Source organism: Anopheles darlingi, chromosome 2, assembly GCF_943734745.1.
Source record: "Anopheles darlingi chromosome 2, idAnoDarlMG_H_01, whole genome shotgun sequence".
Classification (NCBI taxonomy): domain Eukaryota; kingdom Metazoa; phylum Arthropoda; class Insecta; order Diptera; family Culicidae; genus Anopheles; species Anopheles darlingi.
Genome location: NC_064874.1, coordinates 6,567,501 through 6,582,500, shown reverse-complemented (window position 1 = coordinate 6,582,500; position 15,000 = coordinate 6,567,501). Strand labels below are relative to the sequence as shown.

The window sequence follows — 15,000 nt, the reverse complement described above, 5'->3', positions numbered from 1 at the left end:
GCGTCGATGATGATGCCGTCTTGTGGGATGGTACCGTTTCCTGGCGAAGCGAAAGCGATGCTTCCAGGACACGAAAGAAGACGGCTTTTTGGTCCGAAATGCGTAAGGACCCACCACCGGACCGGACGAACACTCCGAGGAAGGATCCACGCACGAACGAAGATAGAAACGGTTTGCGGTGCGGTGGAAAGCAGGAGGAAGCGGCGGGCCTCCAAACTTCAGCCGGACTTGTCATTCAGGGACATAAAAAATCCCAACCGGCCAACTCTTTCATGCAAGCCACAAGAAATTGCATGCAATTAGATATACATTTGAGTTTAGATTATATATTCGGTTCCAGGCCCACGTGCACTCGTCGTTAACATGAACTACAAACTTTTTCACCAAAAAGGAAAATGAAGTCATAATTACTTCAACACACATAAGTAATCGTAGGAAAGAGTAATTTAATCAGAAGAAACCCCTTTCGCACAGAAAAACGCAAATAAAATGCACCTGGAAGTCTGGGTTAATAAAGACAAACACCGATTTAACGCTTAGTATAAAATCATTTACTGAACAGAACACACCCCGTCCGCTGCGTATCCGTTTCGCAATTCTTATGTCTACATATCTCGTTTGGTTGGTTTATGTACGTAAATCATAATGTAACAAATACTTTACGTTCCCTTTCTCGTGTACCCCGACGAATACAAAAACTAATACCAAAGGTTTCGGGACTACACTCGTTTCGTTAAAAGAAAAAAGAGGAAATATACAAAACATTAACGTAACCTATCGCACTACGTGCAGCTGAAAGGTAGCATTTTTGCCGGCCACGGCCATCGCCAAACGGGCACTCAGATCCTTGTTCAACTCGTGCCAGATACATTTACCGATCAGTGATACCGCTTCGATCGAGGGCCGGCAGATGACGAGCACGGTAAGGCACATTCCATCGGTTGGATTGGCCTGGGTGCCACTGGTATGATGCTCGACACTCAGCACACCATGTGGCCGATGCTGTGGCAGATCTGCTCCGAATAGTTCGATCATGAACTTTTTCAACGTCGAGTGTAGACTACGTCCCGGGTGTATTTCGACGGTCGGGAAGTGATAAGCCGTCTTTTCGCTTAGCAGTACGTAAACCTGGTTGGTCGTCTTGTTCTTGATGGCCACCACAACCCGGAGATAGTTCTTGTAGTGAGCCTTACGCGCCGGCAGTATATCGCGATGCCAGTTGGGATCCTTCGGTACCCGCGTCCGGTAGCTGCGTGCTAGCTCGACGATCGGCAGAATATCATTTGCCCGTAGAGACAGCTCGTTAAGATGTGCGCACCACTTGGCCTGTATCGATTCCTGGTCCGCCTGCGAGGGTGTTTTCAATGTTCCGCCAACCACGTTGCCAGTAAGCACGAACCGGAACCACGATCCACCGGCTGTCTCAACCGCCAGCAATGTACTAATTTCCACCTTCAATCCGGTCTCCTCGAGCACCTCACGTACCCCAGCCTCAACGATCGTTTCGCCCGGTTCCATCCGACCAGCGGGCAGGTACCATTTGCCGGCACACGATTCTTTCGCTTCCTGCATCATCAGCACCTCGTTGGCATCGTTGACAATCACGCACGCAACGACATAGGTCACCGTTTTGCCCACGATCGGCACATAATCGGACGATGCCAGTGGCTTCACTCCCTGCGCTTCGGTGGCCGCATTCTGTTCTTCCAGCGAAAAATCACACAACTCACTCGTCAACTCGTCCAGATACTGACCCTCGAGCACGCGAATCAAATTTGTTTCCATTTTGTTTCCTCTTTTGGAACGGCGGCGACGATCGACGGACCACCTGTACAGTGGGTCTCGAGTTCGTTACAGATCGAGAGCAGAAACGAGTTTGGTTGTCGTTTGGTGCGTGTGCTGGCGCCTGCGACGGCTCTTGGGACTCGGGAAAGTCTCAACCACAAACCACGATCTCTCCCGCGATCTAGCGAGCACCACGCGGTGTGATGATGACGATCGTCTCGTGTCTCTTGAGAGAAATCTTTCGACACGCGCGCGTCTAGCTGTACTGCGATGGTGCTGACGACGACTTCGACTGCGGCTTGGTCCGCTAACAACGATTAGACAAACGGGAGAGATACAAAGTGGGAGAGATAGACACTTCGACCAACTCTACCTCCGATCATTGCCTATCACCCTGGTCCCTTTGTAGGCACGGCTATTCTCCCAAGCTACACCACCACAATATTGTTCAGGCAAGGCACAACTCTTCACAGCGATGATGGTCGGCGATCTCGATCGCCAAGGTGTGGTCTCCTCTCAAACGGTTTAAGGAACGATCGGTGGTCGTCGAAAGAAAGTGCTAGAAGCAGAAACAAAAAGAGAAAATTATAAGAACATAACGATCAAGCCGCAGGTATGACGATGCCAGAGGCACTGCCCATAAGAAACGAACCGATAGAACCACCGGACAGAGAGGGAGAGAGAATAAACGTGGGGTTTTAGAGATAGTTTTGATGGAAACGATGTAAGCAGAAGTAATTGGAAAACGTGGTCCAGCAACCCTTATGTTATCGTGTGCTGAGACCCCACATCGGAATGGGAACTTTGTAGCGGGATTCTTCGTTCGTCCATTCCTTCGTCCCTCCACTTCTTCAACCGCCCTCCCCTCAAATGGTCCACCCAAAACAAATGCCTGGCCTCCGTGGGCTCTATGTAATCAACTACCACACGCCACGATCCATCATTCATCACCGTACTCGAGTTAAATGTAGCGCTTCTCAATGGGCTTTGTTGTGATCTGCTGCTGCTTCGTGATGCTCACGATCTCGCTGCTCGAGCTGCCTTGCTCTTCGCAAGCTGTGATCGTATAAACGGGCTATAATTAATGTTTTGTGGTCCAAATGACTGTTGAGCGCCAGGGAATCTACAGCACAGATCACAAAACGCACTAGCTGTCCAGCTTATCAAACACTCCAAATTGCGCCCGTTAGGAGCATTTAAACAATGCGGTAAAAGTGTACTATCTTAAGCGGATTATAAAACTGTGGCGAGAAAAGAAGAAGCTATCGCGCGTTGATCGCGAGACATTTACTGGCATTGATGGCCTGACTTGTGGTGCGGCGCCGATGATTCCATCCATCCATCCATCCACCACCAACAGAGAAGAGAGAAGAGGGAACCAAATCAAATTCACCAAAACGGTACACGAACGGCGCAACAGGAAGTAACGGTGTAAACGCGGTGAATTGAACCAGACAATGCGTAAACGATAGCTGGCGATCGATTGCTCGCGAACAACGCGATCGTTCGGCGGGTGTTGGTTTGGTCAGGTGATTTGAATTTTGATCAACGGAGCGTGTCGGTCGTTGGAATGCGGCCGGCAAAGACTTCAATGCATGCAAGATTAATGATAATCCAATTGACATCCCGCTCAATGCGACCCTTTCGACACCTTCGAATCTCTTTAAACGAGCTAGCGATCTTGGGCGCGACCATTTGCAACCTGTGAAACGATCGCGCCAATTTCGTTTCGTTTGCAAACCGATACGGCGGAGAAAGCTGGACAGAGGTTTTGAATGCGATGCACGGTTGCGTACGGTCACGATCCGGTGCGGTGGTTCGTCGATCCGACCACCCTATTCGGGCGTTAATACCGAAAACAGCGATAAAATGACTGAAACACTAAAAACCACAAGCCTGCGTATCATGGCGTGTGCACAAAAGATCAGCTAGATAGAGATAGAGAGAAGCAGGGTAAGAGGAGAGACACGAGAAGTGAATGATTCCAACCGGCCAACCAATAATTTTATGGCCGGGCGCCGTTTTTGGATGCAATCTTTCGCTAAATTCCACGTCCAAAAGAAGAGAAATGCTTTTGCGCTATGTTTGCATGATTTATTCGGCGACAGGGGCTAAGATAGAGAGAGAAGATGGTTCGGTTTCATCTGGCTCACACAAATATCGCCACGGCGCCTGGTGGATAATTGGATGGTGTGATTATACATAATTACTTGAGCGTCAAATGTGGTGCTCTGACTCTGGCCCGATACTGGTAACTCTGGTGAACTTTGTAACTGAGCTGCTGAAAGCTAAGCCTACTGCCTGTCTGCATTACTTCGGTAATAATAAAACAGCTAGGATACAACATTAAACTCATGCGTAGCCACCCGGGATCCCGGTCACCCGGTGTCAATGTTGGCCGCTTAGTTTAAGTGAACCACAGCAAACAAACGCAAAAAACGACCATTCCTCAACGGATGGAATGTGACCCACAAACTTTCCCACCCGCGGGGCAGGTTGAGCATATCATACATCCAGCAAGAACACCAATAGCATGACGCACCAACGGCCGACGGTTGACGCGATACGCATTAATAAGCACAGGCTGAGCCGCGTGCCTCCCAGTTCGATTTGAATAAAAAGAAATCTCGTACACAGGCATCGGTATCCACCAGCCGACGGTGGACGGTAGAACCCTAAGTATGCTAAACCAACTAGCTAGTATAGGCTAGCGCGAGGTGAGGCGATCCGATCGGTTGTGACCTTCATCGATCGAGGAGGGACAGGTTTTTTGTTTGTTTCGCTTCGTTGCTCGAGCGATCTCGCACGTCGTGCATGTGCTCGTTCAGCTTCATTCTTTAGATTCCATCTCTCCATCTCTTGGCACTGCGTGATCTGCAAGATCATTGGATTCCTGAGTTACATGGACAACAGTCTTTTTGGAAGCTAATCCAGCCTAATAACATAGCGATCAACACTTCCAGCTATCACCAGTCGCACAAAGTGAAAGCAACAATGGTCAATCTTCAGCACAGATAATCATCAGGTCTCGGTCATCGGTATGCTATTGTGTCACCCAGCTCGTCGGCCAGAGGATGGGTTCAAATCCAATCAGCACATTCCGGTTGGATTGTGCCATCACGGAGAGGTGCTCCCTGGTCAATCTCTTGGAGGGAGAGGCTGCCTTGTTTATGCGGGTGATGTAACGTCGGAGTCAACACCCCGAAACCCCAAAACAGAACTTATGTAAACCGTAGCCTCTCATCTCAACGGTGGCTACAGCAGGGGTTACGCTGACCCACACCTAATCGTCGGTCGGAATGCGATGTTTGCATGCTCCACCACCAAGACCTACGCATGCGAACATGCGATCGAGCCCTCGTTGGCTGCATCGATTGGTGACACATTGACACCTTGCACGCTCTGGTGCATGGGTTGCACCATTGCAAGGATGCACCACTATGCGCTCTGGTATGCATTCCATCGGACACTTTCACTGCGTCAGTCTGGCCTGAGGGGGGGGGGGGGGGCGGTGTTTGTTCATGATTTTCCAATCTCTCTAACTCACCTAACAGCTGGTGTCGTTGTTGGAGCAAGGCGTTCCCCAATCCGTGGCCGCAAACGTGGACGCAATTTTCCGCTCCGTCCCCCGTCGGTGGCAGGGAAAGTGTTGGTAACTGATTTGATTCGCCGTATCCCGAGGGCGAAGCACCGGAAAAGCACAATAAATCGCCGAACTGCCGGATTGAAGGAGATGGTTTTTGGGAACGGTGGGGTGGGGGAACCAAAACCGAGTTCGCCACTCCTACACACTGCCGGCCAGCATCACATGGGAACGCACGATCGCACACGGTGGTTAGCAGGGTGTATCTCTGAGGCTGTACCGTGGGAAACTGCCGCGAATCTCCCGCATCTTGGGGCGCGTAGGCTGTTGCAGAGCCGGTTTTCTAGAGGAACCACCACTCCACTCCACACATACGCACTGTTTTGCGCAACAGTTTTGACAGTTGGATGTAAACAAACCTGAACTGTCAAACGGACAGGCGGGCTCGCGATTTAAAAAAAGACCCCGTGGTGTCGCCGGCATGCGGACTCTGTTGGAAATTTGTGTGGACTCGTACGAATCGGCCATTGCCGCCATCGATGGTGGTGCCGATCGGATTGAGCTGTGTGCGGCCCTCAGTGAAGGTGGCCTCACTCCGACGGTTGGACTCCTGCGGAAGGTAAAACAATACTTGACCGAAAGCGAGCGGGCCGTAGCGGTGCCCATCTACTGTATGATTCGATGCAGACGGGGAAGCGATTTTCGTTACGATCAGGCCGAGATGGAAATTATGCTGACGGATTTGGTGTTGCTTCGGGAGAACGGTGCAGATGGGTTTGTGTTTGGTGCCCTCGATGAAACCGGCACCGTAAATCGCGCTCAATGTGAGCAGATTGTCAAAGCCGCGAGAGACGGAAGCACTAGATGTCTTCCACTTACATTCCACCGGGCCATCGATTGCACAGCGGTAGAGAACCTCCGAAACAACCTGCAGACAATTGCTGAACTCGGATTCTCTATTGTGCTGACCAGTGGCCTGAAACAAACCGCTCTGCAAGGGCTAGAAACGATCGCTCTGATGCAGCAAATTGCTGACGTACTGTACGAGGTAGATTTCAGAAAGCTGCAGCTAGCCGCGGTTACATTACACCCTGTGGTTCTATATTTTCAGAGCACTAAGCAGCATCTTCAAATCATGCCCGGTTCCGGCGTCTCGACGGATAATGTTGTAGCCATACTGAAAGGTACCGGGTGCCAAGCGATTCATGGTTCGGCGAGCGTGTCAAGGCACAATTCTGCCCACGATACGATAACGATGGGCCATAGTAACGTTGACGCACTGCCATTGAAGGTTTGTAGCAAAGAGATCGTTGGCAAGCTCCAGCAATTGATCGACGCTGCATTCGGCTCAAACCAACACGAAACTTCGCATTCCTAGCTCCAGTGGGTCAATAAAAACATTGCTCGTGTGGATTGTACATCCCATACCATGGTGTATTTATTCTTCAGATGTCCGCACAACGACTTGTAGATTTCAACGCTATCACCTGTTAGGATCACCAGACCACACATTGGGCCATCGCCTGCCATACCGTGGTTTGATGGTAAACGTCTGATGAAACGTTCCTGGTGCCTGTGAATATAATATTTGACCGTTGTCACCGGATTTTAGGTTTCCTGATGGCATTGGAACCTTGCCCTACCATCTTTCTTCTAGCAACCCGCTAATAGGTTCTGTTGTTCCGTTTAAATGTTACTCGTTTGTGTTCCAAGTTTCTCCTAGTGATTACGCGCAGCATTAACTAACGTGTTTCGTTACTCTTCGTTTTACATTAATATCTAGATATATGTTTGTATATATATATACTTTCTTTTTTTTTTTTTTTCTACCATTTTTCCTTCGATTTCTATTTGTTTATTCTTAGTTAAGGTTTAACGCTTGCATCTGTCCAATATACATATATTTTTTGTCTCTACCCAACGCACTGCAGTAATGCATAAGTGAAGGTGTGCCTTGAAATGCAACAGTAGCGTTCAACCCCGGACATTTTGGCAGCGTCATAGGGTGAAAAAAAACGCCAGGAAACAGAACGCATGGTTTTGTCTGCCGCGCTTTATATTGATCCTTGTTTTTTTATAAACGATTCATTCTTAACACGCCAGATGTTAGTCGAAGTCACACATTTTCTGTTATCCTAACACACGCACCGATACAAAACGAGTCCACTCCATACATCACCTTGGCTGCCATTGCTTCGCGTTCAGCAAAAGGAGAGCCCTTTTGGTGATCTCACAAAGCAAGATGCTGTGGCATTGCAAAGCGATGAATGAGTGTGTGGAGAGCCGACAATATTACCGATATTTTAGATCTTCTGTCTACCGAGACGCAAATGAAAGGAGCAACAGGCTTGGCGGCATCCAAGTGGCGATGATGTTGCCGATTGTCGTGAAACGGAATAGAGCCGGCTTCAGGGAGAGATTACGTGTGCGAATGAACGTTACGGAATGTTTCTTAAAGGGTTTGTTTGGCCAAACATGAACCATGCATTGCGTTTTGTTCCGAAATCACCCTGCCTGTTCGCGCATACCGCAAACGAGTCACTGGGCTGGATGAAACATGAACCATATTCATCAGGGCTCTTTTCCCTTAGCGCTGCCGACAGTACGTGGTGTTTACTTAATCGAGCCTAGAATGGGAAACGCATTATTTTGCCATTTTGCTGGGATTTTCTTTTGCAACATACTTAGAACAAGTCCGAGCAACAGTACGAGCGTATAGTACTTTCTGGACATACCTACATCTCCACGCAACAGTCGCCCTTCTCAGTCCAATCTGCGGGCTAAGGCTGAGACTGCTTGCCAGAGTGCAACTCATTCATGCGACAATTGAACTCACTCGGCCAGACTGAGAAGCTGAACCGTGGAGATAGAAACAAATAACTCATTCAAACTAGGACAGCTACTTTTGAATCGAAAAGGGATTTGAAAGAGTGAAAACGAAAGCAAAAAACAACTATAACATGTAACAACAATCTTCTCTAGAACGAACGTTGTACCACAACTAACGTTCCTGGCTAAAACTTAGATCCTATAAAACTTTGCATGAGGATACCTTATTTATGTGTATGTATGTACGTCACTATGGGTTTGTGAGGCCACAAGACCATTGGCCAGTTTCATCCCCCAGCAAATGAACAATAGAAAAGTGATGTGGTGAATACTCTAAACACAATCCACTCAAACGGTGCAAGCAGTAGCTCTCTCAAAATTCTCGTCTCTAGCTTCTTAAGTTGTCGGTTAAAATGAGCGAAGAACACCTGCGATGTTGGTGCAGACCCAATCCATCTTTGTAAGCAGATGGTGTAGCATAAGAAAGAGAGGATTGGTCGGTGATCTTCGAGCCGACATGAAATTTAATGCACATGGTTCAACTGCCGTAGTCAGAACAGCAGATAGCTTATCTGCTGCTCTGCTTACGACGATCCGGGTGAAGCGAACGCCGAGATTTGAAGGGCTGTATCAGGATGTTCGATACTACTGCTTGGCAGCTGTTATAGGTGGTTCGATAGTGGTTCGGTTTACAGCCACACCAAGCATCTTTCTCCAGTCCATCTTTTCTGGAGGCTTACTGAACCTCAGAGCTTTCAATCTTGCAGTTACGATTCTTCAGCCAGTACAACGGAGCCCAACTAGTGGACTTTTGGGGGGAATGGTGGGGCTATTGCAATGGAAACGGACTGTTGGTTGGTATTCGTAAAGGGGAGTGGAAAATTGTATCGGCAAAAGGTGACGTATATGGTTGTGTTTTACGTGAATATTGTGACACACGATCCCACGTGAAGATTCCGGAATCGGTGCCTTTTGTTGCCGCACATACTGAGCTGACCGATTAGTCGTTGAACTTGCGGTTCAGATTGCGACCGAACAAAGCATTACGGATCTCCGGTACCAGCTGCTGAGCAATCAGCTCCAACCGCGACTCGAGAGTGTTGGAAACCTAGTGCACATTATGAGAGCAAACAGTTATAAGTCTGGTAACCCTCTAGGGCGTGATCACGGTTTGTTTGTAGCATACCTTGATGCGGCCCGATTGTGCGAGAAGATCGACACCACCGGTCGTATCGGCCGGCAGGAAGCTTTCAGTGTCCAGCGTTACAACGACATCACGTCCGCATTTGGATTTGTACGCTTCAACGGCCGCTGGCAGAATGTTTTGGATGATTTGTGCGTCCACCTGGCGACCTCGGATCAACACGTTACCCTCCATCAGCTAGAAGATAAGAGATCGAAAACGTTCGTAAGCCGGTGATACCTCCGTTGTGAATCGTCCGTTTCTATTGTACCTGGAGCAGTCCCTGAGTAATGAGGGCAGTCAAGATCTGACCGTAGTGGTTGGGATCCTTCGTGACTTCGCCGAGACGACGACGACACTCGTCCAGTACGCTGGATACGTGATCCTCGCGTACCTTCAACACCTTCAGACGCGCCTGGTTCAGCATGTTCGATGACTGGATCTTCTTTTGCAGCTCCACCTGCTTCTCTTTCTTTTCATAGTACTCCATGATCTTCAGACGCTGCTGCTGCACCAGGCGACCCTTTTCGATGTTGAACTCTTCCTCGGCCTTCGCGTCGATTTCCTCCGCCTTCTCGTTGGCCTCCTGCTCGATGAAGGCCATCATGTGCTTGATCTGTGAAGCAGCATTGTTAGGAAGTAAAGTTACTTTAAGAGTTCATCATGTACCGTTCTCACAAAAAAGGATGAGCGTGTTAATCCCCCCTCGCCATGTCATATGACACTTGCCGCCGATTACGTCGACCGACACAAACATTATCTAACGACCAGTGGTCCAGCAAAATTGACCGACGAAATATTCTCGCTGATTCCTTCTATTCCCGCACGAATGCCATGCTTAATGTATTCAGGCCATAGCTGAAAGTGTACGTATTTCGCGGCGACAAAATACCAACATCTGATCTTCAGTCAAGGCGCAAGACACAGCGGGAGAAGGAGAAGGCGCAGATCATGTGACCAACATATTTTTCTCGCTCAAAACACAATCCATCGCTGAGGAGGTTAACACTCTGCGAGGTAGCATGGAGTATTTTGATGATTGAGATCGGAACACTTATTCAACCAGCAGAAGTAATATTCAATTTTATCAAAGAAATATGAAGAAGTAGCTCGGAGAATATTGAAGTAAACATCGTCGGTTTATCAAGGCCCCTCACTCTCTTTCGTCTTATCTCACTCGCACCCTCATTGCTCCTCTCGTTCACTCTTGCACTTCGATTGTCACTTTTCACATGACAGGTCCCGTGACCCAATGGATGGGGAGGGTGATGCAGACTGCAAATTTTGCAATTTTATCATCTATTTTCTCCGATTTCTACTTTGGCTAAACCTACAGCTACGCAATTATTTTGCCAATAATCATCCACTGGCTCTCGCATTGCAACAAAACCTTATCTCGCCGTAAGGGGAGTGAGGTACTGTTCGCTGTTTCGTGGCCCCAAGAAGGGCAGCGCAAGAGAGGAAGGCGATATCCACGGTCTGGACACTTCGTTATAATCGCTTGATGGTCGGGCACTTACCTGTTTCTGGACATCTGCGTCGCTGAGGGCCATTTTGCTGCCGGTGTTGTACTAAGTACCCCGAAACTGAAAACCATATCGTAGACACCGCCGCGTACCGCCCATGTGACAAGTGGGTGCGAATCGGGACCGCAGCGAAAAGTAGGCCCATAGGAGAGTGCAGGTGCACGGAGAAGAAGAATTAGTTTCGTAATCGATGGATGCGTTAAATTGCTAGCTTATTTCACGTTTTATCCGATGCTTACCGAAAAGTGGAAAGGTTTATTTCAACGCCACTTGGAAGGATCGTCACGAGCAGGATGATACGCTTACCAGAAGAACCGCACCACACGACCGCCGAGAAAAGAGTGAGAGAGCAGCGCAGCAAAGGTGAGAGAGCCGTGAAGTTTCCCCACACAAAGTATGGGCGGATTGAATAGTTCCTGACGGGTGGAATAGTTTTAAAATCAAATTGAGTAAACAGTGAGGGAAAGAGTTATTTCCACAGGTTAGGGCTTCATTACTGAATTTCCTGAGATTTCCCATGATTTTCGTGGATCACCTAAAACGGTTTTGAAGAAACGGTCTCCCCATATCCCCGCCAGCTTGTAGTTGACCTGATGTGGCGTCCATTTGGATCCGTGCTCGCATAAATCTGAATAGAGAACGCAACCAAGATAGGCCAATTCTCATCAGATGTCACTCGGCATGCCGGTTCAGTTTTTCGTTTGTATTTTTGACGGATCCAAAGAGAAAGGCCAGCTGGGTAGCTTCCAACTACGAGATTCGATCGTCCTGCTAGAACCGCAAAAAGCCGAAATTGACGATTGTTTTAACGCAAATCTATTGTAAGTACACGGGACCATTCTACCAACTTCTCCAGTACTAATTATCCCGTAATTATTCCTGATTTACCTTCCTCGTTAGGAAGTTTGTGGTGTCATGTGTGTGTTGGTTTCGCCCGCTGTTTCCTAATCTCTCTCTCGCTCTCGCGAACGCTCAGCTTGAGAAGAGTGAGCGGGCGCAGGTTTTTTTTCTCGATTCACTCGAAAGTGTCGAACCGTGGAACCCTGCTCCGGAGTTTCCCATCAAATTCGCGTCCCGAGTTTGGCTAGTTTGGCCAGTGAAAAACCCATCCAAACCGACTACAAACTGTTCGTGAAGGTACGCGCCGTCCGTTTTCGATCGCAGATGATGGATTCCGGTCCTTTGGTGTAGCGAAATCGGGCCCACAAAAAGCGATCCCAATTCGTTTCTTCGCGGTAGTGAGTTCTTCGTTTTCTTCGCTTCTCACCAAGTGTGTGTGTGTGTACATTGAGTTGTGAATTTGTGTGTGTACGCTTTTTCCTTCCAACTCTCATTTCGCCCCGTCCGAGCGGCCCGCTAGGAGTTGTTTTTTGCTTCAATTTTCGCCCAAAATCATCGTTCCTGCCAGGATACGGCAAGATTTGTTTGGCCAAAGGACGTGCAATTGTTTCTCGGATTCTCGGATTCATACACCACCCTTCGTGATCAATTAGTATGAGCTAAATCAGTGCGAAAATCCATGTACAAGGCCTGTTTCCTGGAGCATAACAACGCTGGTGGCTGCCATTCCGACCTTAACGCTGCTTTGTTTGGCAAATAGTGTGACCAAGAAAAGCGCCTTTTGCGTTTGTGCAAGGGGATGGCTTGGCGGACATTTGTTAATCGATTGCGAGATGCATTTCAGCAGCCCCGTTGGGTCAGGGCAAGCAGAGACTCTCGGAGAACCACAGAATCTCTCGGGAGAGCGAAGGAAGCGCAAGTGGATTTTGATAGTTATGTTTACATGCTATGCTCGAGATCGAGCGCCGTGCAAAATCATTGCTGGTTAATTTAACCGAAAAAGTTTGCATTTTTTTTTTTTGTTACTACGCAACTGTCCCTAAACCCCTGGCTGAATCTACGTTCGATATCTGCGTTAATAGCATCGCCCTGTTGTCCTGAGATCGTCATCGTCTTCTGGAGGGTCAGTTCCGGCGGCCGATGTTTGGACCTACCAACTATAGCATCAAAACCGGTCCGCGCTGGTTCGCACGCAACAGCAGCACCACCAACACACCATTCATCGAACTAACCCACCACCGCGCGTCATGTGTACGTGCATGGCCGCCTCAAGGTTCCCCTGGTGCCGCTGTTTGTGAGATGAGTTTTGAGATCAGCATTACGCGAACGAAAGCATCGATCCCCCATCCCAAAATTGTACCTATTGGTCCCGTTGCCAGCGATTAAAACCCCCTTAATTTGGCTTCTCCCACTCCATGGATGCGTGCGGGTAATCTTCATCTCTCCTGGCCGATGATAGTGTGTGAAACATGAGAAAGCAACTGCGCACGAACGCAGCAAAATAACTCCCCAAAACTCTCAAAATTAGGCTGCTTCCTTGGGATTCCTTGATGGTTTTTGTCGACGTTTCGAAGAGGACGACGCAGGGAGCAATGAGCGAGCGGCAAGCAATCGATACTTTGATTCATGGCACAAAAACCGGGAACATGCAGTAACCACAAGCAAAAATCAGCGCTGCTGCGTGGGGGAATACTGGCGATTTAGGAAAAACAATTGTTTTTTATGCAACCTACCGCAGATCCTTGCTTGTGATGCTCATCCACTTGATCACGCGATGTGCGTTCGCGCTCCATGGTTACAAGCCGTCGAGGACAGTTTGGCGCTGTTGTTCAAGGATGCTCACAACGAGGGCTCGCGTTCGCTGTGTTGGTGATTGCTGCTTGCTTCGACGTGCCTAGCTTCCCCTGTGTGAATGGCTATGCTGAAGATGAGTGAAGAACAGAAAAAATGGGGTTTCGAAATTAAACAAAGTCTTCTCTCCGTCTCCTTTTGATTCTCCTCTTTTCCTTTGCTTATCATATTGTTGCTTTATAATGGTTCTTGTGTCTATTTTCATGCAAAAGGAAGCCAAGGGCGATCGCGAAGGAAGCATCCTTCTCCGCGAACAGTGTGTTTACTGTGGGCGTGTGCATGTGTGACTGTGTAGATGCAAGTAGTGCTTTGTGAAGGTTTTGCGGAAATTTAAAGAAACATAAAACAAGCAACACAAAAAAATCGTGTCAGACTGAAGCAAAACAGCAACTGTGCAGTGCATTGCAATCTAAAAGCGTCGCTACGTTCTCCTGCCTTCTACTAAGCCGGCGGCTACTAAGCGAGCGGACGAGACAATTGGCTACTCTTTCGCGCCCTGACAAACACATACATCAGACTCCATAGCAACTGTGCTGGTGTGTCTATTGGAAGTTCGTTTCTGGAAGTGTCGCTAATCGTCCTGCAGAAGGACCTACCATCGGAGCAACGTAAACAAACGAAGATTGCATTCCCTTGAAGGCTTCCCCCGCAAAGGAACGACTCTCATTCACAAAGTCCACACAAATATTGGTAGCAGGACGACAGCGAGCGACGAAGTTTCGACGAGCTGGAAGAACGTATTCGCACTAAGGATACAGTTTTTATGAATCGTTTTCCCGACAGTTAGGTAGGTACATACTCCTGCTTGGATGCATGTTTGCCATTCCTGCGAGAGAATTGTGTTGTAGTTCACAGAGATTACAGCTAAGAAGGCGGGTGGTACGCCTGTCTATGCTAACGCCCAGAAGAATGGAAGATGTGCGCTAAAGAGAAAGTGGAAGAATGAATGCACACGACGATGTGCGCCATAGTGGAGCATCGTCACACGCTGTCAGGGGTTTTGCAGAGCAGCGGATCTGATACCTCTTGCATGTAACAATGTGCGTTTCGAGGCAAGGAACACGCCAAACAGCGTGTGGCTCGTGTATTTGTGAGTCGTACGTGAGCCCAACCCCCCTACACGACTTTGTTTGCCAACTAAAGCGTCTTTGATGCGCTCCCACGTACAAAATTTGCTTTGATTGGCTCGAAAGAGAGGAAAATGCGTTAATTTGGAGAGCGATTTGAAAGCAGCAGCATAGTCTCTGTGAGAGCATACATGCAAGATGGCACTAGATGGCTTTACACACTTGTCAGGCTCATTCTACAATTGACCAACGAATATCGCTGATGTTTGCTGAACAGGTTCTATAAAAATTCTACCAAAAACATGTCACATGAACAACATGAAACATAATCCATAC

General features: G+C 48.4%; 5 protein-coding genes across 8 annotated transcripts in view; 2 read left to right on the top strand and 3 right to left on the bottom strand.

Annotated features, from left to right (window-relative positions):
• Window positions 1-205, bottom strand: part of LOC125948770 (cullin-5) — a 4,180-nt gene extending 3,975 nt beyond the window's left edge. The window contains exon 1 of the mRNA XM_049675138.1: window positions 1-205. This exon is cut by the window's left edge and continues 672 nt beyond it. The gene's annotated coding sequence lies outside the window, so the exon portion shown is untranslated.
• Window positions 206-335: 130 nt separating this feature from the next.
• LOC125959967 (8-oxo-dGDP phosphatase NUDT18) lies at window positions 336-5,735 on the bottom strand. The gene is made up of 3 exons (XM_049693018.1): window positions 5,333-5,735; window positions 2,159-2,344; window positions 336-2,092 (listed from the first exon to the last, which is right to left on the bottom strand). The coding sequence occupies exon 3, from the start codon at window positions 1,783-1,785 to the stop codon at window positions 775-777; it is 1,011 nt and encodes a 336-aa protein (XP_049548975.1). The 5' UTR covers window positions 1,786-2,092; window positions 2,159-2,344; window positions 5,333-5,735; the 3' UTR covers window positions 336-774.
• A 105-nt stretch (window positions 5,736-5,840) lies between these two features.
• Window positions 5,841-6,786, top strand: LOC125951417 (copper homeostasis protein cutC homolog). Its single transcript, XM_049680245.1, has 2 exons — window positions 5,841-6,416; window positions 6,480-6,786. Exons 1-2 carry the CDS (start codon window positions 5,850-5,852, stop codon window positions 6,744-6,746), a joined length of 834 nt encoding a protein of 277 aa, XP_049536202.1. The 5' UTR covers window positions 5,841-5,849; the 3' UTR covers window positions 6,747-6,786.
• Window positions 6,778-11,249, bottom strand: LOC125951418 (V-type proton ATPase subunit E). Its single transcript, XM_049680246.1, has 5 exons — window positions 11,146-11,249; window positions 10,901-10,966; window positions 9,652-9,996; window positions 9,384-9,578; window positions 6,778-9,305 (listed from the first exon to the last, which is right to left on the bottom strand). The coding sequence occupies exons 2-5, from the start codon at window positions 10,931-10,933 to the stop codon at window positions 9,198-9,200; spliced, it is 681 nt and encodes a 226-aa protein (XP_049536203.1). The 5' UTR covers window positions 10,934-10,966; window positions 11,146-11,249; the 3' UTR covers window positions 6,778-9,197.
• A 657-nt stretch (window positions 11,250-11,906) lies between these two features.
• Window positions 11,907-15,000, top strand: part of LOC125950551 (regulator of gene activity) — a 12,162-nt gene continuing 9,068 nt past the window's right edge. For 2 of the 4 annotated variants that reach the window (XM_049678644.1, XM_049678646.1), the window contains exons 1-2: window positions 11,907-12,043; window positions 13,810-14,384. The gene's annotated coding sequence lies outside the window, so the exon portion shown is untranslated. Of the gene's footprint in view, window positions 12,145-13,809; window positions 14,385-15,000 lie in introns of all 4 variants that reach the window. The other 2 variants (XM_049678647.1, XM_049678645.1) reach the window with 2 other exon arrangements.

Bases quoted from the DNA above. Each gene is read 5' to 3' on its own strand.
- LOC125959967 (XM_049693018.1), bottom strand. From the start codon at position 1,785: ATGGAAACAAATTTGATTCGCGTGCTCGAGGGTCAGTATCTGGACGAG.
- LOC125951417 (XM_049680245.1), top strand. From the start codon at position 5,850: ATGCGGACTCTGTTGGAAATTTGTGTGGACTCGTACGAATCGGCCATT. The intron at 6,417-6,479 runs GTAGATTTCAGA...CTATATTTTCAG, and splicing joins TTGCTGACGTACTGTACGAG to AGCACTAAGCAGCATCTTCA.
- LOC125951418 (XM_049680246.1), bottom strand. From the start codon at position 10,933: ATGGCCCTCAGCGACGCAGATGTCCAGAAACAG. The intron at 9,997-10,900 runs GTAAGTGCCCGA...GCTGCTTCACAG, and splicing joins ACGCAGATGTCCAGAAACAG to ATCAAGCACATGATGGCCTT. The intron at 9,579-9,651 runs GTACAATAGAAA...CTTATCTTCTAG, and splicing joins TTACTCAGGGACTGCTCCAG to CTGATGGAGGGTAACGTGTT.